Source organism: Teleopsis dalmanni, chromosome 2 (assembly GCF_002237135.1).
Source record: "Teleopsis dalmanni isolate 2A chromosome 2, ASM223713v2, whole genome shotgun sequence".
NCBI lineage: Eukaryota > Metazoa > Arthropoda > Insecta > Diptera > Diopsidae > Teleopsis > Teleopsis dalmanni.
The window spans coordinates 141,921,707-141,945,735 of record NC_051847.1 but is presented as its reverse complement, the minus strand read 5'-3'; the positions used below and the strand labels follow the sequence as shown (position 1 = coordinate 141,945,735).

The following is a 24,029-nucleotide window of genomic DNA, read 5'->3' as shown; positions in this document are numbered from 1 at the left end:
AAAGATTACCGCCGTAAAGTCACAACATTGGTACTGTTGAAACAATTAACAGTTTAACAGGTATTGTAAAAACTGAAAGCAATAAGAATTACATTGACTTGGAAATTTGTAATAAAATTGTGTCTTTCCAAATGGATTCTGGTGCAACAGTTTCTCTAATAAATAAGCGAACATTCAAAACTCTAAATTGCCCGAAGTTGCGAAATTGTACAAAAATCTTATTTGGTTTTGGCAAAAATGAAATTCCAGTGCTTGGTGAACTTTGCGTAGATATCAAATGTGGCGGAAAAGAAAAGGAAGTGGTAATCGTTGTCGTGGATGTCGAAAACTGTAACAATTTATTCGGTTTCGATTTATTCAAAGAATTAGGGTTTGAGATTCAGCAAATTTGTAACATTACTGAAAGTGAATCACACAGAATTAGCGAGCTGTGTAAGAAATATAGTGATATTTTTGAACCAGCTCTTGGCACAATAAAAAACTTTAAGGTCAGTATTTTTTAAAGCTAAATGCAAATCCGAAATTTTACAAAAGCCGACAAATTCCATTTTCGCAAATGACACTTTTCAAGAAAGAAGTCGATCGATTGACAAATGCAGGTATTTGAAAACCTGTGAAGTTTTCCCAATGGGCTTCGCCTATTGTACTAGCTCCAAAAGCTGATGGTTTCATAAGAATTTGTGGGGATTTTAAACAAGCAGTCAATGCGCAAATTGACATTGAACAATATCCTTTGCCTATACGCGAAAGTCTTTTCCATAAAATTAATTGCGGTCAACATTTTACAAAAATCGACCTTAAGGATGCGTATTTACAAATGGAACTCGACGATGAAGCAAAAACAATAATGGTTGTTAACACTCCACTTGGGTTATTCCAATACCAACGTTTACCGTTTGGGATTGCAAGCGCTCCAGCTATATTCCAAAGATATCTTGAGCAGTTACTTCAAGGCGTAAAAGGTTGCGGAAATTATCTCGATGACATCATCATCTCCGCACCTACATTTCAACAACATATTAGCCGCCTAGAACAAGTACTTCGTATTTTGCAACAAAATGGTAGCAGGTGCAAGCAAGAAAAATGTTTCTTTCTGCGAGATAAAATCGAATATCTCGGGCGTCAAATTAGTGCAAAAGGTATATTGCCAGATGAGTCAGGACTAAAAGCAGTCAAAAACCTGCAGCCGCCTAAAGATCTAAAGCAAACAGAAGCATTCATGGGTAAGGTAAACTATTACCATAATTTAATACCTAATTTTTCCCAATTATCCGCGCCCATCAACATGCTGCGCCGAAAAAATGTAAAATTCACATCAGGTACAGCACAACAACAAGCATTTATAGCTCTTAAAACGCATATTCTCAATGCAGCGCAATTAGCACATTATCAGGAAGATTTACCGTTGGTTCTAGCTACAGATGCCTCCTCCTATGGCATAGGAGTCGTGCTCTCACATACGTACGTTGACGGTACAGAAAGGCCTATTGCTTTTGCATCTAAAACTCTCGACAGAGAAGGAAGGGCTAGCTATCGTTTTTGGAGTCAAGCGTTTCCATCAATAATTATACGGAAGAAGATTCACTTTGGTTACTGACCACAAACCTCTTGTTAGCATTTTTAATCCAATTCATCAGTTGCCATCGATGACGTCACATCGTTTACAACGATGGGCTATTATACTAATGGCTTGTCAGTATGATGTTCGGTATCGTAAAACTACTGAGCATGGAAATGCCGATGCTTTATCTCGTTTACCCGTTGGTGAATATAAAACTCCTGTTTCAACATCAATGAACTTAACACACCTATCGACACTGAAATAATTCGTCAGCATGTCAAAAATGACCCAATTCTTCGCCGACTTTATTTTCTCGTTACAAACGGTTGGCTGAAAAACTAATGCCTCAAGATGCTGATCTTCGATCATTTTTCAATCATCGCTTTGCTTTAATACTAAACAACAATTTGCTTTGCCTCCAGACGGAGTACAACCGGGTTGTCATTCCAGCTTCCCTTAAGCAGAAAGTTCTTAAACTTTTTCATAATGGTCGTTGGGGAGTATCGAGAATGAAACAGCTAGCTCGACAACATGTCTGGTGGACTAATATTGACAAAGACATCGCACAATTAACTGAAAATTGTGATGTGTGCAAAATTGCAAATCCTGTTCACGCACGTGAATACGTAAGCTGGCCTGAAGCTGATCGACCTTGGGAGAGAGTACATATCGACTTTGCTGGTCCATTTTGTAATTCAATGTGGCTAATTTGTGTCGACGCTTTCTCGCAATTTCCGTTCGTTGTACAACTATCTACAACAACAACGGTTGACACCGTATCAGCATTGTCTTCTATATTTTCTCTGGAAGGTATACCAGAAACCATCGTAAGTGACAATGGTCCGCAATTTACAGCTGAAGCATTCAAACATTTTTGCTCAAAACTTGGCATCAAACATATAACAACAGCGCCGTTTCATCCAGCCTCAAACGGGTTAGCCGAACGATTCGTCAGATCTTTTAAAACTGCTGTTAAGAAAAACATTGACGATGGATTGTCTCTCAAATTCGCTGTATCAAAATATCTTGCAACATATCGTGCAATGCCGAATGCTGAAGGTAAATCACCTGCAGAACTTTTACATGGAAGGCCTGTTCGTACCTTGTTGAGTCAACTGTTTGAATCGCCTAGGAAGCACCTTGAAGCTTCGAAACGGAAAATGAAATTCAGTCTAAAGCAACCCGTCTTCGCTCGAAACTACGCAAGAGGGGAAAAATGGATAAAAGGAGTTATTGTAAAACAACTTGGTAAAATGGTTTACAGAGTGAACACATCTTTTGGTTACATCAAACGTCATGTTAATCAGCTTAAAACTAGAAGTAGCTCTGACCTCTCTTCACAACCAATTTTTGAATTCGCTCCAAATTTCATCAATGCCACACCGCCTTCATCTAGCCAATCAACATTAATGCCTAGTGAAGAACGTTCTACCGAAGTAGTTCAACTTCGAAAAAGTGGTCGTATTCGGAAGGATGTAATTCGATTTGAATCCGACGATTTCAGAAAAACTTGAACTTTGTCAAAAATTAAGGGCGGAGAAAGTGTTATAATCTAGTATGTTTTGCATTAGTTTAAGCAATCTTAAATAATGAAATGTAAACAAAATTCAGTTAAATATAAACTGTCAATCTTGTCGGTTGTATTTACTTCAGAAATATTTATGTTGTGGTGTTGGAATTAGTTTTTAATTACAAGTGGAAACGATTAAGTAGTAGACACCTATACAAAAAAAATTAATTTAATAAATTTGATAGGATAGGATGGTCAGCCAAATTTTAATAAAATTCAATAAATTTTTGTGTTTGTCCTTTCTTTCTTTGCTATTCGAAAACCCTCTAAATTTTAATATAGTTTCTTTGTCACCATATAAAGAAAGCGTAGCTTTTTCAGAAACTGCAATATATATTTATAAGATATTAAAAAAAATTATATGTTTGATAACACGTAAAAATATTTTTTGCTTTCGTTAATTTATGTGAATCTCATCTTTATCTTTCCATTCACCCTTTTTTAATTATTAATCTATTTTGTTAAACCATCTTTAATTTTTAAATAGCAGCTTTATTACTCTATCTACATTGTTTCTATTTTGAATAGAATTTTGGCATTTTCCGTCGCTATTTTATACCAAATTAAGTAAATTAATGTTATTTTTAGTACATTAAATAAAGTACTCCTAAATTTAGAATAAAAATACCTTTTCGTGGAAAACATTTCAACACGAATCAAACGTATAGTCACACATTCTTACTAGAAAGTAAGCCAAATAAGCACTTTTTTATTATATTAAAAGCTACTATATAGAGACGATTTGTGTCACGCTTAGCTTGTCTAAATTAAATCAACAATGTATATCTTCAATTAAATTAGAATGTAATAAACAAGCAGAAGATGCAGGAATTAGAGATTATTTACTTGAAAAGTTTCTCTTTATTTGCTTATTTGACGCTATTTTCGTGTATAAATTAATTTATGGTAAATAACCAGAGCTACTTAAGATGTTTTATTTTTATTACTGCCAAAGCGTTGTTACTAAGTTTGCCTAGCTACTACCTACTATCTCTTAGGTGGGCAGATGATTGGATGCTAAAATTATTCTGTTGCAATTTTTTTGAATTAAGTACACATTTACTGTAATAGGAATTGCTAAATTTGAAAAGCAAATAGTAAATGATATGTGACGGTATATTTAGATATGGTATATCAAATATTATAAATATGGTAATTTAAACGCAAAATTAAAATCTACATCGATTAGTAAGATTATTTGCAGTTTTTACATTAATAAACTGAAGTAGAAAAGTTTTTTCATACTGACAAATTTTATTAATAATTGGTTTCAATGATTACACAGAGGTCTGTACCTAGCATTGAGGTCTACCTAATAATAAACATTATAACCACATCGACTATTATTTATATTTTAAATGAACAGATCAAAACCAGTTAAAAAACGGCAAATTAAGGTTTTATTCTTAAAATTTTTGCAGAGTTTTTGTCAGAGTAGCGACGATTCTGGCAGCGGTCTTTCGAAAGACTGAAAGTTCCTTTAAGCAAATCTTTCGATTGTCTGCTAATACTATGTTCAGACAGCCAAATTTCCTTAATTTTGTAAAAATGAAATTAAGTTAAATTCGAAAGTATTCATACTGGCCTAAATTATAGTTGTATTTTAAAAATTAATGTTATGTTATATATTAGTATTTACAAATCTATTTATATATTTAAATTGTTTATTCAATATACATACTATACTATATTATAATATTTTGTACTTAATATCTTTTGAAATATGTATATATATTCTATATATGCATATATACCTACACGTATGTTATAATCAATAGCATTTTCGATCTATGTGTGACATATTATGATCTATGTGTGACATCAAAAGTAATGATGCTGGTTCATTAATAATTTACATTCCTCAATTCATGGTCAAATGTTCTCTTCCAAGTTATGGTCGGAGCATCAAATCGCCAAAAACCTTACGGGTTCCTCCTCAATATTTGTCGCATAATATTGACATTTGGTGCCCTATTCAGTCTTAATGGTGTTTCTATATTTCTTCTATTGCTCTTTTAAATTTTTGAGTGACACAAGAGTTTTGATTGTTCAGTTTTTATCAAAGAACTAATGTATAAAGGATTCACAGTTTTCAGACTAAGCATTTTTATGTCATATTTCGTTTAATAGTAATTTGCTTTTGAAACAATCTTTGTTTTGTGTATTTAGTTTATTGAAAATTATCGTATATATATATGTATATATATATTTATACATATATTAAACCTAAACATACAATAACATTCTTAAAAGTCCACATGTAACATACAAATATGTCTAATACTCATCTTACTATATGCGAATTTATTATTATCATATATTTTATTTTATTATAAGATCGTTTATATTTTGACATTATTTAAGACATATTTAGAAATTCAAGACTATAAACTAATGTTTTTGTATATTCAAATACGAAATCTCAACCTAACATCACACACGCATTTTACGTATTCTTTAAATTAAATTAATATTTGCAGAATATTAGATTGAATATTAAAAGAAAAATATTTTTGATTTGAATACTCTTATTTGTTACTTTTTAGTAGGTATATGCAGTGAGAAAATGAATTAAATATATATCACTTGTGCAATCATCTTAAATTATAAAGCTTCACTTCATACAATTTCATTCATAAAAATTTGCATACATCAAGAGTTGCTTTATTCATACAATGTAACAGCAATTTTTCTTACAAGTCAACACAGATATAACTGCACACTACTATGCATTAAGAATTCGCTAAATTAAATCTAACTTAAAGGAACTAAAAAGATTATTTTTACTAAATATCTTCAGATATATACATAGCTGTATATGAGCAAAATCGTATGAGACCTTAATTATGGAATTCACCCAAGTGAACAAATACAGATATATTTTAATTAAAATGGTTATTTAGTATTATTTGCCAAGTGGCTTAAGTACTTAAGAGTTTAGTCTCGTTATGTCGGATAAATAAGTGTAGATAAAAATATATTTTTATGCTCATTTGCTACTTAAAAATGTGCTCATTTATCTTGATAGATGCCTGAGGTTCGTGTCCAAATGGGTCGACCAAATCTCGACTTCAGTTGAAACGAAGATCTTGGAGAAGGCAGTTGTGATATTTCTTTAAATCAAAACGGAATAAATAATTTTATTAATGATTGTCGCGTACACAAGAAATTAAATTCAAGACAAAAACAACTAAATTATTTTTAATTTTTTTTAAGTAAATATTTATGTTCGTTTAGTTTTTGTGATAAAATGTTCACTTCCGGTTGTGTGCAATATTGTGCATTTTCATTGTCACCGAAAAAATTCTTTGTATTTTTCTTGATATTTTTGGTGCAGCGTGTGGCATGTAAGTACCAACTATACATATGAGTATATACACAGAAATAATTCCTGGTTGTCTTCTAAAATACGTAAAAGAGATATTTTAGTGATAAAAAACAATTCTTGCTTTATTATTGTATTTATTTATATTAAAGACAAAGAATAGTGCAACTTCGACGTTGAGTTGAGGAAAATACTTATAGATAAATATATGATCAAGATGACATGCATGATCCACCGGTGTGCGTCTATGTAAACGTAAACCGGTAGGCTGGATTCTATTAGTTTTTCAAATGTGTTTTGTAGATTTTGGTTTTTTTTCTAATATTTTACCGTGTAGATAGTAAATTCTTTATGTAACTCTATATTAGTAACAAACCAGGGTGCGTTGAAAATAATTCCAAGGACTTTTAAATGAACAGTAGATCGATTTAAGGATCGTTTTATAATTAATTATTTTAATTTCGATGGAAAATTTTGAAAGCCTATACAATGCTTTACGTTCTCTAATTATATGGTGCTGTCAGGTTAACTTTGTAGCAAGTTGCATGTTGCTTGTTTTTAGCTTTAGTTGATTGGGTTATCAATGCACGTTAAGGCGAGCTGTAGAATAGAAGTTTCTTTATTGTTGTGAAAGTAATCTGTGTTGATTTGGTTTCATTGACCAGTTCATGACTCATCCTGATTTTGTTATCAATGCTAACTTGTAAGTTGTGGTTCAGTATCTGTAGGAATTACTACGGTATTGTCTGCAAAAATACCAATCATAGCATCTTACGTATGGTAGTTAGTAAGACGATTGTGTATAACAGATACATTATTGAGCCTAAAATACTACCATGTAGTATAACTGCTTGCACTTCTTGAAGTTATATGATCTAAACACTCTCTTGTATGATGAAGTGCAGAGATCCAAAGCACGATTTTTATGTAGTTTATGCACAATATCGTTTCATATAATAGACCGCTATATCAAACTTTATTAAAAGCTTAGATACAATTGTATAACATTTAATTTTCAAATGATATATGAATTCCGTTAACAAGTATATGAATATTTTGTATTGTACAGTGATGTTTACTGAATTCGTATAAATGATCTGGAATTAAGTTTTCTTTGTTTACGATGATCTTTATTTATGCAAGAAAAAATACTTTCAGCAAATTAAAGAGAATCGGTAATAGGCTCATCGGTCTTAAGGAATTTATGTTTTCTAGCAACTTGACCGACTTGATAACAATGTTTATTTGTGTTAGTTTATCATTGAGGTGGAAAAAAATACGGAGTGATGATGACATTATATAAGTTTCGTAGGAATTTTATCGCTTTAACAGTTTGGGAATTCTTAAAAAATTCTTGGCGTTATCAGGTTATTTCCTGGACCTTTGTTCAGTTTTTGTTTTTTTATGATTGACATTTATGATTGACATAACAACATTGTTTTGTTAAAAAATTATTGCGAACTAAATATAAAGAACATTTCTTATATTTTTTAATGTATATATGTATCTATTTTCTATATCTATTTTGGCATCACTCAAATAAGTTACGAAACTTCGTCACTTATGTCTTGTAAAATCGACATTAAAAGTTTAGAGCACATTTCTTGTCGATGTTTTTGTTATGTGTACATATCGAACAACAAGTTCTATAATATGTTACAAATTATAAATATATATATATATATAATTAAATAAATATATATCACATATATAACGAATTATATTTGTTTTTTTGCACGTACTGGTCTCTTTTATTTAACAAAATTAATATTAAAATTAAGTAAGAAATTTTATTGATAAAACTGGCGCTCATATTAATTTTATTTACAAACAACCCTTATCAGTTCAAAATTAAAATCCTTATTTACTCGTACAAACTATAATTTTATTTACTTAAAAATACTTATTTTGCAATGAAAGTTTTTTTTATCGTTTAAGTATATTCATGAGAACAAAATAAAAATGAATGAATAAAATGAATTTGAAAAAGATAATACTAAAAGCTGTTTTCAGGGTCAATATTTTTAAAAAATTATGATAAAACATTATGTTAAATAATTATAAGGAAAGTTAAAAACAGTAGATGCCGGTAATAATATCAACTTGAATTCGCAGACATTTAAATACAATATTATTTTTGCAAAAATTTGATTAATATAATAATGTTTGAAAAAGGTTCATCTGATTGAAAAAAAATTCTTCCGAATATTTCCGTAGTTTGAGTTGACAGCCTATAAAATATCTTGTGAAAAATATCCGTCGGTATATAGTAATATAGGTAAATACTAGTCGTTAATATTGTTTAGTATTGATCTGTCTGCTTTAGAGACATTAAGACTTAAGTTTCAGCTGGACAATAAGTTTTTCTTTAACTTTTTCCAAATGCAGATATATGACTATGAAAAGTTGACTTAGAGATTAATAAGTGCGGTGTACTTCAGATATATTGCTACTAAAAGAACAAGTTTATGTCTTCATGTGAAAGTGTAGTTATTCAATGTCCAACTAAGTGCATATATCTCTTATTTTCGTGACTAGATGTTCTATTTTTGTAGAATCAACTGATTGCCATTTAGATACATTATTCAGAATACATTGTACGAATTAAAGCAAAAAATTTGTAAGACATTTGCATTATCTGGAAATGTTTTAGATTAACTTATGTTAAAATAGTTTGATAGTTTTTGTACTTACTTCCGTCATGGTATCACGGGATATATGTACGAAAGTTGTAGCTTTTAATAAAGCTGGCTGCTGAGCACGCTGAGCTAATAGAATGAGCATTTTCTGAAAGTTAATATCAGCAGTAGACCAATCTAGACTATAAGCCGCAAAAGCAACTTTTTCACTCTGCACAACATATGACGAAACCATTTTAAAATGAAAAAATTATGTCAAAAGTTAGTCGATACGTACCGCATCGATGAGCAGTTGTCCATAATGACAAAGAAGATATACTTGAGAAGTTGAGGATACCAGAAAAAGAAAAAGTTTGAATAATGTGGTAGCGTCTACGCCGATTGTCATTTGAAATCCCACGAAACAGATAACAAGAGACGAGGATATAAAATTAATCAGCAACGGTACACCGAATATATCATTCATAATATTCGAAAGACTGGAAAAATAATGAATATCATATTACAAATATCTAAAACCGCAATATACCAACCTTAGTATCTTCGAATGAAAGTTTATAATATCACTCAGAAAGTGCAAATCCTGTAAGCGACATATTGCATTGTTTCTATCATTATTACGAGTTTTCGTCTTATATTTCTCTAGTGTGTTAGCAATAAAATCGTAGTGCATTATTATTTGGGTAGCTAAACCACAAAGCAAGAGATCAGCTGATATTTGCCCAGCAGCAGCAACATAACCAGCACCGCAATGGGATGCGTACAATAGATAATATGAAAAATTGTCATGCCAGTCCCAAGGTGAATACATGACATAAGGCAGCATTTTCTCTACGGTATGTATATTTAGCAAACGATCAATTAGCAAGTATTTTGCAATTGACAATAGATTGTACGTCCATATGAGTATCATGTAAAGAACGGAAAATCCTATGGTAATCAGATTACAAAATCGTAAGTAAGCGTACAAGTTGTATTTTTTTTGATCTTCGGCATTTTTGGGAAAAATCTTAATTAGTTTATGTGTAAATTCATTTAAAGCATTTTTTTTCGACCATATATAAATCAGTTTAAGTTCACCCACTGAAGCAAATCCCAAATATGACATTGCCATAGTAGCTTCCACAAAGTGCTCACCCTGCTTAAATGCCAATATTACATAGTAAAGCTCACCCAACTGGATTAAATTTATATTTATTATTCCTACTATAAACAATAGATTATTCAAATAAGTTTCTTGTTTAGTAGAACCTGGCTTGTCATAGGGCTTCATGCCAACTGTTTTGTAAAAAAAATTTGCCAACTTGAGAAAATCTTCAAATTGTTTTACTGACATGACTACAATCTTCAAGTAAACTTTTAACACACAAAATTAAATGATAATATATTTTCTCCAAAAACTTTTTAACTGACTATGGTCAGATTTACAAATTCCAACTCTTTTATAATGAAATTTAACTAATTTAATATGAATAAATTTCTTAATTATAAGGTATTGCGCTTGCTAAACTATTGTTTTGATAAATGAAACTACCAATTATGAAATATCATTAGTTTTCAGAAATTGCGCATTATTTACTTTACCTACAAGAATACAGGAGCATAGTAAAATCAAACTTTTAGGGCCTATTACTTCAATATAATATTAAATGCTCAGTCTGGCTAAGAATAGTTAGTTTCCTACTTTTTAATAGGAATATATATATAAGGATTCTCATAATAAAAGTTGAAAATAAAAGTTTGCTTAACGTTGTAAAAACAACTTTCACGAATATATTTAATGGAATGAATTAAAAAACAACCTAAGAACTAAGCTGTTGTATATATACGGGCTCGAGCATTAGCTGTCCGACACTGCAGTCATTGTTGGATAATTGTGTTCTGAGCTTCTATATTCAGTTTATTTCGAATTTAGTCTACGATTTAGTAAAATTCATAAACTTTATAAAAAAGTTTTCTACAGCGCATTTTCTCATGTTAGCCCGAAATTATTAGTGCAGTTAGATACCTTTTTTTCATAGTTTCTATATTATTTTTATTTAGTGCAGTTTGCTAGCACTTTATTTTATAAATTGCATTTAAAATAAAAAATATATATAAGTGAGTAGTTCTACTTTGGATTGAAGACATTTTTAATATCAACCCCATTTAATGTATTAATTAATGTTGAGGATTTTTTAGTTTGCTGGATTAAATATTTCGTGTGTATATGTTGATTATAAGAAATTCTCATCCTATTTTATTGTTTTCAGAAAAATTATAATATATTAAACACATTTTTTTAGTAAAATAACATCCAGTAGAATGCAAATATTAAATATTAAATAAATATATTGAGAAATTACGATATGGAACTGAATTTGTTACTTTAAAATTAGTAAAAATGTTGTTTGTTATGTAGTAAATAAGTCTCATCGGATGCAAATTTGTAAATGTAGGTGCTGAGTCTGATAGAATTTTTCATTGCCAAAGTGGTAAGTCAGGATTTGTATATTTTCTAAATTTGAAACGTTTTCAGTTTTTGTTCTTCAGTAATAATAATGAGAATTTTATATCTTATACGAAATTATAGCTATTTTAATAAAAGCAAAGTTAGATAATTTTATACTAGAATTAATTTGGAGTGATCAAAATTTCATCAAGTTACCATGTTAAGGATTATATACATTCACACATATAAATCGTTTGATCAACTTTCCTATAATAGAAGATTATTTTTAGTTTATCATTATAAAAATAAATAACTAATATTACAGTAAGAGAAAATAAAATTTAATGATTGTATTTTTATTTGAAAAATATTTTAATCAAAAGTTATTATGTATAAAACTCCATAGCACGAATAGTATTACTCGCCTTATACCTTTACTCTTAAGAACTGCACTGAACTTTGCTTAATTGCAATTTAAATGGTTTTATTGTAACTATTAAGTAATTTTTACACTCTACAGTCTAAGTATAGATCTACTTTGTTTTAACCAACGAATTTCTAAAATTTTTGATTAAGAAGCAACAAATTTAGCTCTAACGTCCTTTTAATTCAGTGAAAGATCATTGATCTGTTCGATAACCACGTTTGTATGTTTATTGCTTGTAGTATCTAAGCATAAAGGGTGCGATGACGGTAAAATAAATGAACTATACTATTACATATTGTGATAAGATTTAGATAGCTCCATTAACAGGTCGTATTGGTTATTGTATTGATCCATTTTACTCTAAATAACTTCATTAACCTCCTGGAGTAGTGAAATTGTCCATATGTTCTTGTAATTTCAGTACTAGTTAAAGGAACGTATCACTAATAAAATATTGAGCACTGCCGTATGAGTAAAAATATGGAATAAGTTTGCTAAGAACAAAGCTAAATATCACATAGTTAAATATTTTATAATATTAATATAAGGTTGAACAAAAACTCACGTAAAATAAAGTTATTTTAAACTAAAAAGAAAAGCTGTTTATTTTCTAACAGTAAGTAATATTTGCATTTTTAGTATCGTTTAAGTCAAAATATATCATTTTTTCCCACAGTATTAATCTGCTGATAAGATTTTGTTGGCAAACAAAAATCCGTATGTGTTAGTAAAAAAGTGAGATTATGTGCAAAAACCTTGGCAAGATCTAGCCAGTGTAGAAGCAGAATTAGAATTCACATATCTTATTCTTTTACTAAAAAATATAATTTTGTACAATTTTAAGCATTGCTTAAGAAATATTCTTCCAATAAAATATCTACTACGCCATTCATGTCTACTTCTACATTCATGTAGTTATTGAAACGAAACCAAAAATTTGCTAATCACCAATTCATTCTAAAATTTGCCCCAATAACAAAAATGATCGTCTTGTACTATACGGTCAATAATGTAAGTAGACAATGGTACCGATTTGTTAAAAATTTTGACCATAACGCATTTGAATAAATTATGTGGTTGGACCCTCCAATTCACCACAATAGTTTAAGTAACCGTATTATAAATTATTTACAATACCCGGTTGTACATGAGCAGTCTATATATATCTTTATCAAGTTCCTGTCGTATATTAAAATTTTTATCATGGCTTAAAAGACTCATACGTATTTAAAGAAATGTAATTTGAAAAAATTTTATTATGATTGTTTAAAATGATTTATTTTTTAAAGAAAATGTTTGTTAATATTAATGTCCTCGCGATGTTTTCATTAAATTGAAAACTCTTGATGACAATGCTGGAAAAATTATCACAACATTGTTAGAGAATTGGAATTAGTGGGTAGATTTAGTTCATTCAGTTGGTAACCAGTAAAATGATAAATTAGAAACTGTTTTAGTTTTTAGAAAATTGGTTTCGATATTTAATAAACTATTAAGGTTTCGAAATCATTAATATGAGTAGGAACCGAAAAAGAAATTTATATTTCAATTATTTTCAAATAAAGCACCAGTAAAACATTGTCTAAATTTTATTTAAATACGTAGTTATTATTTTGGCAACTTTCATCCTTCATATAATAAATGCTTTATATATATAAAGAATGATAAGATTTATTAGTTCATTTGTTGTTATATTTAATAACTAATACGGTTGCTAAATATAAGAAGCTGTGCAAGTTGTGAAACTATTAATATAAATATTGTAAATCTAATTTAAACACAAATAATGTAAGGATAAATACTAATATATTAAAATATATACAGTTTTATTTTAATACGTACGAATTAAAATATATAATAACGACATTGTTTTTATACTTTTACATGAAAAAGCTGAAGACTCAGTTCGACCATGGAATTATACAACTTTGGATCAATTACGTATGCAATTATTTATGAATTATGACAAATTTTTACATCCAACATACCGAGGTGCACCAACAAATATAACATTAGGTATGACTGTTAATTACATCGACATTGATGAAATCAACGGAAAGATGACTTTGCATGGATGGGCAAGGATTGTAAGTTAAAATGATTATTACTAAATACATATATAATACTAAACGACGTGGTTTTTGCACAAGATCAAATTAAAGTAGGATGTAACAGAACTACGTAGACATAATGTGTTTATAAAGATCTTAACTAGGTTTTGAATAAAATTTATTGTAGGATTGTGAATTTATTATAATAATAAGTAAAAAATAATGATAAATGAAAACCAAACTAATTTTATGTCCGTCCAACTATTTTTTGCCTTAGAGGCTTTAGTTCTTTCCGATTAGTTTCCCCTACATATGTACCAATTTTTTAAAAAGTGGAATTTGAAGATGAAAAATTTATTGTAATAATAAATAAGAAATAATTTCAAACAAAACTGATTTTTTATACGTCTAACCATAATATATGCTATTTAACTTAGAGGTTTTATCCGATTAGTTTTTCCAACATTATTATCTGTTTTTTAAAATGATCTTCACCAAGGACTATTTGAGGATATAAACAATATGAATAAAATTCATTCAGTTTTGACGGCGTAAAAAAATATAAGAAATTTACTTTGAGAGCTATCTTAAATAAATATAATTAGGGCTGTTAAATTTTTCCGGTGAGGCGGAAAAATTATTTTGCATGGTTGAAGAGTATGTTCATTTTCGAGAGCATCTGTTTAACAAAGTTTTATTTCTACATTGATATTATATTGCTTTGCAAATATTATAATTATGTTAAAAAATAAAGTGGTAGTTTGGATGCTGTACAGAAATGTAATGTTGGGGCTTTCTTCTTTGAGGAACTTGGTCTACTGCAGTCAACTTGACTATTCATATATTAAGTACTAGATGGCACTTAAATAGTTTACAAAAAACATTTTTTATAAATAGATATACTTTAATATATTATAAAGTGTTATATATTTATATATATATATGTTGTTATTATTAAATATAACTAACTAACTAACTAGAACTCACATATCACTTTCAATTTAAATATGATAGCAGTTAACAGTCCATTAAATTAAAATAAATTAAAAACCAATTTCAATATTATACAATAAAAACTTTTTTCAATATTTAAGTGATATTAAATTAAATAATAATTAATTTTAAACTATGTTAAGATTAAGGCTATAACCTTAATAAAATTTATTATAAAAAGCAGAAATCTTTTCTCAAAACTATGTATTGGAAGCAAAAAGCATTTGATTCAATACAATAATTTAAAAAAATTTCTTTTATAAAAAGTTACAAATTATCACACAGAATTTTAAAACACCAGTTACTCGAAACCTTTTGGAATCACTTTATCAAGTTAAAGTAATTTTATATGTCAAATGAAATAGTACTTTCATTATTACAGATATTATTTGATTGTGATCTTATATGAATAAGTATAACGATATAGATTTTAATGCTTTGTGGCTAAATAGTATATAATTAATATAAGTTTATCTATCAGAGCGAAAATTAAATATCTTGACTCGATAAGGTTAAAGAAACATAATTGAATCAACTATAGAATACAATACTTTTGATATAAACGCAGTGCATGATATAATCTCATCATATCACTTAAACATATTTGAGAATTTTATATATATAGAAGTTTTATATTTCTCATTGGATTGGGTAAAAAAGTATGAAATTTTTTTTAACAATAAATTTTAAAGAGGTTTTTCGAACAGTAGTGAACTACAACAACAAAAATTTTATTTTTTATATTATTTTAATTAATTTAATTTTTCGCTAACCATACAGCTGTTTCGAGTATTGCCAAATACCCATAAGCAGTGCTTTTGGAAATAATTTTTGTATTTAATTATTCGTAAATAATTTTTTGAGACTGCAAAGACCAGGAATCGAACTCGGGTCCTGTCAAATGTGAAGCTCAGAATCAACGCACCTTAACCAACTGATCCAAAACCGTACTTGACTTTTTTGTTCGTATATTTTTCTGGAGTTTTGTTACTTTTGCTATGAAAGATTCTATTAACAATTTTAGTTGCTATGTTTATATTAGAACGAAGTCATAAACCAGCTGTAGAATAATTAAATTAATTAGTTAATTATATTTTTATTTTTAGCTGTTAAATGTCAATACTATTCTGTTCGTAGAGGCATTATTTGTTGCATGATTTGTTCTTTCTTATGTAAATTTTAAAACAAATTTTTAAATTTAAAAAAAATATGATTAAGTCATGTTGATATTGCATATTTATTTTGACTTTATTGTTATTTTTCGGCTAAAACCATTTTTTCCTGGTTGTGAAGCTCTAGAAGATGCTTTTCACAATGCTTTTTAAAGATAAATTCTTCGCTAACAAAAGAAAATTTGAAAGATCGCAACAAAAGAAAAACTGATGATGCAATGTCAGGAAGCATAAAAACTTTAAAAGCAAAGCCTCTCAATTCTTTTTGGATGTTAGTGGGCTTGTGTTGTCATTATGAACAGCAATCACTCTACTCTTGATTAAATCGAGTCTGTTTTCTTTCAGTGTCTTATTCTTCATATTAGCAGTAGAATCAAATCATTTGAAAAGCCGATTAGAGCTTAAAAAATTGATATTCTTTGAATACTTTTCATCAATCAATAATTACTCAATTTAATTCCATCTTGATAAATCACGTAGATAGAAATACTGTCCATCAAGTTTTAATTTAACAAAGTTTATGCTTTGTTAAAAGCATTAAAAAGTTTTGATTTTAGTTTTCGTAAACAGCTCTATGTAAATATTTTAACAATATTGTTGTTTATCTTCAGGTATCTAGCAATACTTTACTTATTTAGAAGTGGAAGTTTCCATAACGAAAGTAAGCGAACTATATATTGGAAGTTGGTTGCTACAGAATATTTTTAATACAAATAGCACACATTTTTCTAACTCATTTTTGTCGTATTTTTATCTAAAATACATTAATTTTTTCAGAAATTTCAGGTATTTTTATATTTATTCTATTCAAATTCTAAAACTTGAAGTACTAATATCAATAAAATATTTGTCAATTCTAAACTTATGAGTCCTATATTAAACTAGAAACATAATGAAACTGATTGTCAAAATTTTTGCACTTTAAAATCGATTAAATAAAAAAACTCCAAATACTTTTTTGCTCAACTCATGTATTTGCATGTATCATTTCTATATACTTTACTTTTTTATATTTATAGTATGCTTACATCTTTTGAATTCGATTATAAAGTTTATTTGAAATCTCTTATTGTATTAAGAACTTATGTTATATTTTATGCATGCCCTACTTAATTGATTTTTTTATGATATTTAGCGTTGGATGGATGACAAACGCTCATGGAATGTGCGGGATAATGACAACATAACTCAAATGCATTTGAGGCCCACAGAAGTGTGGAAACCCGAAATAATGCTTTTTAATAGTGCTGGCGAAAATAGTAACTATTTGGGCGATACACAACTTATACTCAGCCATGACGGAAGCATACTGTGGGTGCCACCGGTTGCCTATACGGCGTATTGTTATTTAAATTTAAGAATGTGGCCATATGATTCGCAAAAATGCACATTAAAAATTGGTTCGTGGACACAAACAGTTATTGATCAGCGTTACTTGAAGCACTCAGAGGCTATAGAATACGATGAATTAGTACAATCTATTGAATGGGAGATTGTTTCGAGCAAAGTAGAATTTCACCGGGCAGATTACTATAACTACGTACAGTTTATATTTAATTTAAAACGTCGTTCCACGATGTATGCAGCTGTTATTTTTACCCCAGCATCATGTATTGTTTTATTAGCACTCTCAACATTTTGGCTGCCACCACAAATGGGAGAAAAGATCTTGTTAAATGGCTTGGTGATAATCGTGATTGCAATCTTTTTAATGTATTTTGCACAACTTTTACCAGTTATGGCCGAGAATACTCCACTAATAGGTATGTTTGCACAGACTATAGTAATCTGTTATTAATAAAACCCTTTTATTTCGTAGTATTGTTTTATAGCAGTTCTCTACTGATGCTGAGTTTGTCAACTATAATTTCAACTATAGTCCTTTATCTATCGACAGCGAAACATAAAAGACGTTTACCGACTTTTATTAAAAATGCACTAAATGGCGCTTTGGGTCGAATACTGATGTTGTCAACTTTTACTCTAGAGCCAAATGCACAAACAATGACGAATAGTGACACAAAAGAATTGGCCGAGCATATTTATGAAAATCGGGATACTGATACGCCAGATCCATTGGGCATAAATGCTCCAGCTGCTCCTTCAGCGCGTTCAATACAATTTGATTGGATTTTACTGGCAACTGCTGTGGATCGCATATTTTTCCTCTTCTATTGCATAACATTTATTGCACTTGCTGTTCAATATGGTGTATAAAATTAAAAAAATATACTTTCTGGCATATTAAATATATATTTTTATTTATTAAACATTTTGTTTTCTAACTGATAATTCAACACAATTTCCTTAACAAACTGAAAGTAAAAACTTACAAAATATCACAAGTTCATATACGCTTAACGAAATTAGTATGCATGATATTCTTAATTCTTGATATTGATAGTTATAGTTGATAGTTCTTTTGTGAAAATACGTTTTTATAAATTTATACATTTAATTCACATATAACTAAAACTTGTTTCTATTCGAATGAATATTTTGCATGCATTAGTAAATGATTCAATATGATTTGCTCTGTCTCACGTAAAGAGCAGAGACACAGTTATTTGAAATTAAGTCTATAATTCATGTATTCTCTGAAATTGTTACGAAATGGTCTCAAAATATCTATCTTTTTTAATTAACACGAATGAACTCCGGAGTTTTGATTCAAAAAGTACTTCTAGGTTTATCAATAGTCTAAATATCATTAAGTAACATAAATTAGATAATTTTGTCTAAAGAATATAATGTTATTATTGATATGGGACGCGGCACTATGACTGTTGGATCTATTGTGCTACTAGAACATAATGTTAGGTTTATCAATAAAGGTACAAAATCAATATGTTCAAGTAAGGTTCGAAATTTTTTCTAGGAAAGTAACAAATATTTTAAATGCTGCGTTGTGTTTCCTTCATAAAAATGTAAGACACATCTTATTGAAAACAAAGCATTTAATTTATCAACACCTCTATAGATGATAGATAGATAAAATGTTGCTGAAGTTAAATTTAATATAAGCAAGATTTTTTTTTCAAATTTTAGTCTTTGTTTTTGTATTAGTAGTAACGATATTTGCATAACTATATAATGCAACTATCTAACTGATAGTAGACTGGTCTAATAGTGTTTGAGATAATCGAAAAACATTTGCTCCCGCTCTTAACATCAATACAGATTGATCAATTTAAAAAATGCATAATATGGATTGACCATTATGCGTGCCGTCCAAACTAAAAAGTATTTGTCGCTATATTTGAACAAATTCAATAGGTTACAGATAATGAAATAATTTTGTAATACTTTAATCTGTGTGGAGAATATACAAGATATAGTAAAATTATTGGTAATATTTTTATTTGTTTTGAAATATTTATCTTAAATAAGTTTGTGTGATCATATCAGAAGATAGCTCCAGCTTTAATACCGGTATTATGAATATATCATTAAATCTTATCATTAATACTAAATATTCTATTTTTCCAGACCTGGAAAGATGAAAATCGCACGTGGAATGAGTTGGACTATGGCAATATAACTCGAATTCATGTGAGATCAACGAGTATCTGGACACCGAGTATAGTACTCTTTAACGCTGCCGGCGATAGTAGTAATCATATGGGTAGCACCCAAGTAATGATTTATAGTGACGGCAGCTGTTTGTGGGTACCGCCAGTTACTTATACTGTTTTTTGCCATTTGAATTTCAAATTGTGGCCATATGATTTACAAAAATGCACACTACTAATAGGTACATGGATACAAACAGTTATTGATCCATACTCCGGTACGAGTACCAAGGCTATACAATATGAAGATTTAATACAATCTATTGAATGGGAAATTGTTTCAAGCAAATGGAAATTTCATAACACAGATAATCATTTAGAGATGATGTTTACTTTACAGCGTCGTTCAACAATGTATGCAGCTGTTATTTTTATCCCAGCATCCTGTATTGTTTTATTGGCACTCTCAACATTTTGGCTTCCATCACAAATGGGAGAAAAGATCTTGTTAAATGGCCTGGTTATAATCGTGATTGCAATCTTTTTAATGTATTTTGCACAACTTTTACCAGTTATGGCCGAGAGCACACCATTGATAGGTAAGCTATGATCTGTTTAAGCAAACTACTATTAATTATAAATTTCTACAATTTTAGTGATGTTTTATATCAGTTCTTTACTGATGGTTACTTTTTCAACTATAATTTCAACTATAGTCCTTTATCTATCGACATCGAAGCATGAGATACGTTTGCCAGTTGGTATAAAAAAATTAATGGATGGCACTATCAGACAAGTATTGTTGTTACCAAATTTTACATTAGGCACGAATACAGTAACGATTATGAAAACTGAAAGAAAAGAGTTAGATGATCATATCTTTGTAAATCAAGATGTCGATATACCAAATCCTGTGAGTATTATTACTACAGCTGAGTCTTCATCTCGTTCGATACAATATGATTGGATTTTATTTGCAACTGCTGTGGATCGCTCATTTTTTATTTGCTATTGTTTAATATTTATTTTATTAGCAATTATATTTGTTATTTAAAAAGCATAAGAATATAACTCTTTGCATATATAGTTTTATTTACTATAGTAAGTGAAGCGGTCAGTGTAGAAGATGTACATGCCATATTTTCGCAATTTTATAGAAGAAAAATAACTTCCTAAAATATTACATATTTATATATAAAATATGTTAAATACAAAAACTTTTACAAACTTTTTTTCTAACATGAATTAAAGTGCATTTATTATTTTAATAAAGAATAAAGAAATAATGAACTATAAAATTTCCACTGTGTTTTAGTTTGCTGAATCCAATTCCTTTTCTTAAACTGGACAGTTGTAAATATCTCCCCAAATAGATAGTTTTCATGTATAATATTGACAATATTACCCTTTATTTTTTCTCATTGCATCACTTGTTTATTAAAAGAAAAGGATTAATTTTTAGAAAATTCATTATTATGCAAAAATGGTGTTTTAAGTTGTTTATAAAATCTTTACAAAAGTTTATTTTTTATTTTATAATTTGTATAATTATATTAACTTATATAATTCATTTTACCATATAAGCCAGTTTTCTAATAAAAACCAAGCCAAGACTTCTGTGTTTTATAATTTTGAAATTTTTTCCATATTATATTTCCTGATAAATGATATATATTTGTTGCTACTTCGCCAATGACATTTAGATTGACTTTTACTAAAGCAAATATAATTTATTGTGTTCTCCATAGTATATTTCATGTTATACTGATCTTTTCTGAACAAAATCAAATTTTTACCATTTTTCTTTATCATGCTAGGGCTTTCTCTACAAAATTTCGTAGAGACCTAAACAGTTGGTAATCTAAAAATTATTTATTTAGAGAATCTATGGGACTCTAGGGGATGAACACCAAGACTCTATTTTTAATGTGCTACTTTGGGTCTTTAGAACAGTGCTGTCGCAACGAACACCACGGTTTAAATTCCCATAATGCACAGTCTCTGACGCTTAAGACTAAATTTTTGGATTCACAATGAACACTGGAACTATATTCTTGGATAGAGCTTTTTTTGAGAATCTGACTTAAACACTACAATTAATTCTGTAGGAGGTTGGTGGAGGTTTGAATATAATTATGGTTATCGCAATAAACCTCACAGTTTGGAAAAATGTGCATACTTTGATAATCTGGCAACAAATGCCGGTTTGGTTTTCAGTTCGTCTTTTATACAATTCTGTATAAATGATACATATAAAGGTAATATAATTATTTATCCGCCGTTACTGGACAATTCTTGTTCTAGCATTTTCGTATTCTGTATTTGTCCCTTTACATCGCCTGTGTAAATATAAATAGTCAACTGGTCTGTTACCTGTTTATATTTTGTTAAATATTGTGTTGTTTCCTAATATATAATGCGGTAGATATTATTTAAGAATATGCTAGATACCATAGTATTTTTATTTTTTAATAGTAATATATAAACAAAATTTGGACTTATGTCCTAAGGACGAACCATATGAAAGTTAATAAGAGTATCAAATATAAAGATCATACAAGACAATACTTCAAAAATTTGTACATAAATTAAAGATTTAAGACTTGATTAGTTCCAGATTGATAACTTCATAAATTAGGAATTTTTGTTAGCCTATAATCATATCTCTAACTAATAATTAAATGAATTTAATTGTAATTAACAGAACTGGATGGATGATAAATGCACATGGGATAAGGAGGTTTACGATAACATAATACAACTACATTTGAAGCCCTCTACTGTTTGGAAACCTGAAATAATGCTTTTCAATAGTGCTGACGATAATAGCGATTATGTCGGCGATACACAAGTCTTACTAGATTATGACGGCGAAATATTGTGGGTTCCACCGGTTATCTATACGGCGTATTGTTATTTAAATTTTAAAATGTGGCCATATGATACACAAAAATGCACACTAAAAATTGGGTCCTGGACGCAGACTCTTATTGATCGACATATTTTGTCAAGTCCAGATGGCATAGATTCTGACGATGTAGTAAAATCTATTGAATGGGAAATTGTTTCGACTAAAGCAGAATCACATCATTCAAATTACAATAGTTATGTACAGATTGACTTTGAGTTAAGGCGTCGTTCCACGATGTATGCAGCTGTTATTTGTATACCAGCATTCTGTAACGTTTTATTGGCACTCTCAACATTTTGGCTGCCACCTCAAATGGGAGAAAAGTTCTTATTAAATGGCCTACTGATAATTGTGATTGCAATATTTTTAATGTATTTTGTACAATTTTTACCATTAATGGCCGGGAATACTCCATTGATAGGTAAGTTTTTATAAACTATAGAAATTTTTTATGGAAAACTGATTGATTTTGTAGTGATATTTTATAGCAATTCTCTACTGTTGCTCAGTTTGTCAACTATAATTTCAGCTGTAGTTCTTTATATGTCAACAGCAAAACATGAAAGACGTTTGCCGACTTTTATAAAAAATGCTCTGGATGGTACATTGAGTCAAATGTTGCTGTTATCAAAATTTACTCTAGAGGTGAATACAGAAACGATGGTTAATAGCGATACTGAAGAATTGGGCGATCATATAAATAAAAATCAGGAAGCCGATTACGTGGGCATAATTCATTCAACTACACCTTTAGTTCATTCAATTCAATTTGATTGGATTTTACTGGCAACTGCTGTGGATCGTATATGTTTTATATGCTTTTTTGTAATATTCATTATTTTCGCAATTGTATTTTTTATATAGATATTATGAACACAATAGACCTGATGGTCGTTGTGCCACATCCCTTAACAATAATATAGATATTATACCAATATAAAAAGCATGATAAACTGTTGACTGTGTTTATAACTATGACTAAACCTGACTATGATAAACATATATAAAATATTTCAATGTGTTACTATTCTATATTTACTAAGTGGCAGTTTGACACAATTAGCTTCATAAAATGAAAGCACAAATATAGTATTTGTCCCTTAACGTGCCTGTTGAAAAGTTTGTGCTTTTGTTGTCTGTCGACTTTAGTTGTTATTAGAAGATAGTAAGAAAAACTATTTCACTTGAGAATAAAATACAACTAACGACATTCAAGCGCATAGCATCAACTTGAAAGGAATCTAATTTTTGCGTTACGAAAAATAATAACCTGAACTCTTCTACCTGCGCTGATGGCAAATATACTGCATGGAACAAACATCTTAGTTATTACAAAAAGCAAGCAGCATCTAACAAATAGTAAGTTTTCGCATTTCCACTTTATAAATATTAACGGAAATGCAAGCAAGTTACGTACTCCTAATGGCATACGTAATA

General features: G+C 29.2%; 3 protein-coding genes across 3 annotated transcripts; all 3 read left to right on the top strand.

Moving 5' to 3' along the window:
• The first annotated feature begins 2,070 nt into the window (after positions 1-2,070).
• LOC119675854 (uncharacterized protein K02A2.6-like) lies at positions 2,071-3,075 on the top strand. Its single transcript, XM_038087073.1, has one exon. It carries the CDS (start codon positions 2,071-2,073, stop codon positions 3,073-3,075), a length of 1,005 nt encoding a protein of 334 aa, XP_037943001.1.
• A 3,256-nt stretch (positions 3,076-6,331) lies between these two features.
• On the top strand, positions 6,332-18,464 carry LOC119679661 (neuronal acetylcholine receptor subunit beta-3-like; the record flags this gene model as incomplete). Its single annotated transcript, XM_038092145.1, is given in 4 exon segments — positions 6,332-6,478; positions 13,847-14,040; positions 17,305-17,932; positions 17,989-18,464. Coding segments are annotated over 4 exon segments (1,317 nt in total). The 3' UTR covers positions 18,387-18,464.
• A 518-nt stretch (positions 18,465-18,982) lies between these two features.
• On the top strand, positions 18,983-23,515 carry LOC119675853 (acetylcholine receptor subunit alpha-type unc-63-like). The gene is made up of 6 exons (XM_038087072.1): positions 18,983-19,024; positions 19,659-20,280; positions 20,338-20,594; positions 22,386-23,013; positions 23,122-23,394; positions 23,457-23,515. The coding sequence occupies exons 1-6, from the start codon at positions 18,983-18,985 to the stop codon at positions 23,513-23,515; spliced, it is 1,881 nt and encodes a 626-aa protein (XP_037943000.1).
• The last annotated feature ends 514 nt before the right edge of the window (positions 23,516-24,029 follow it).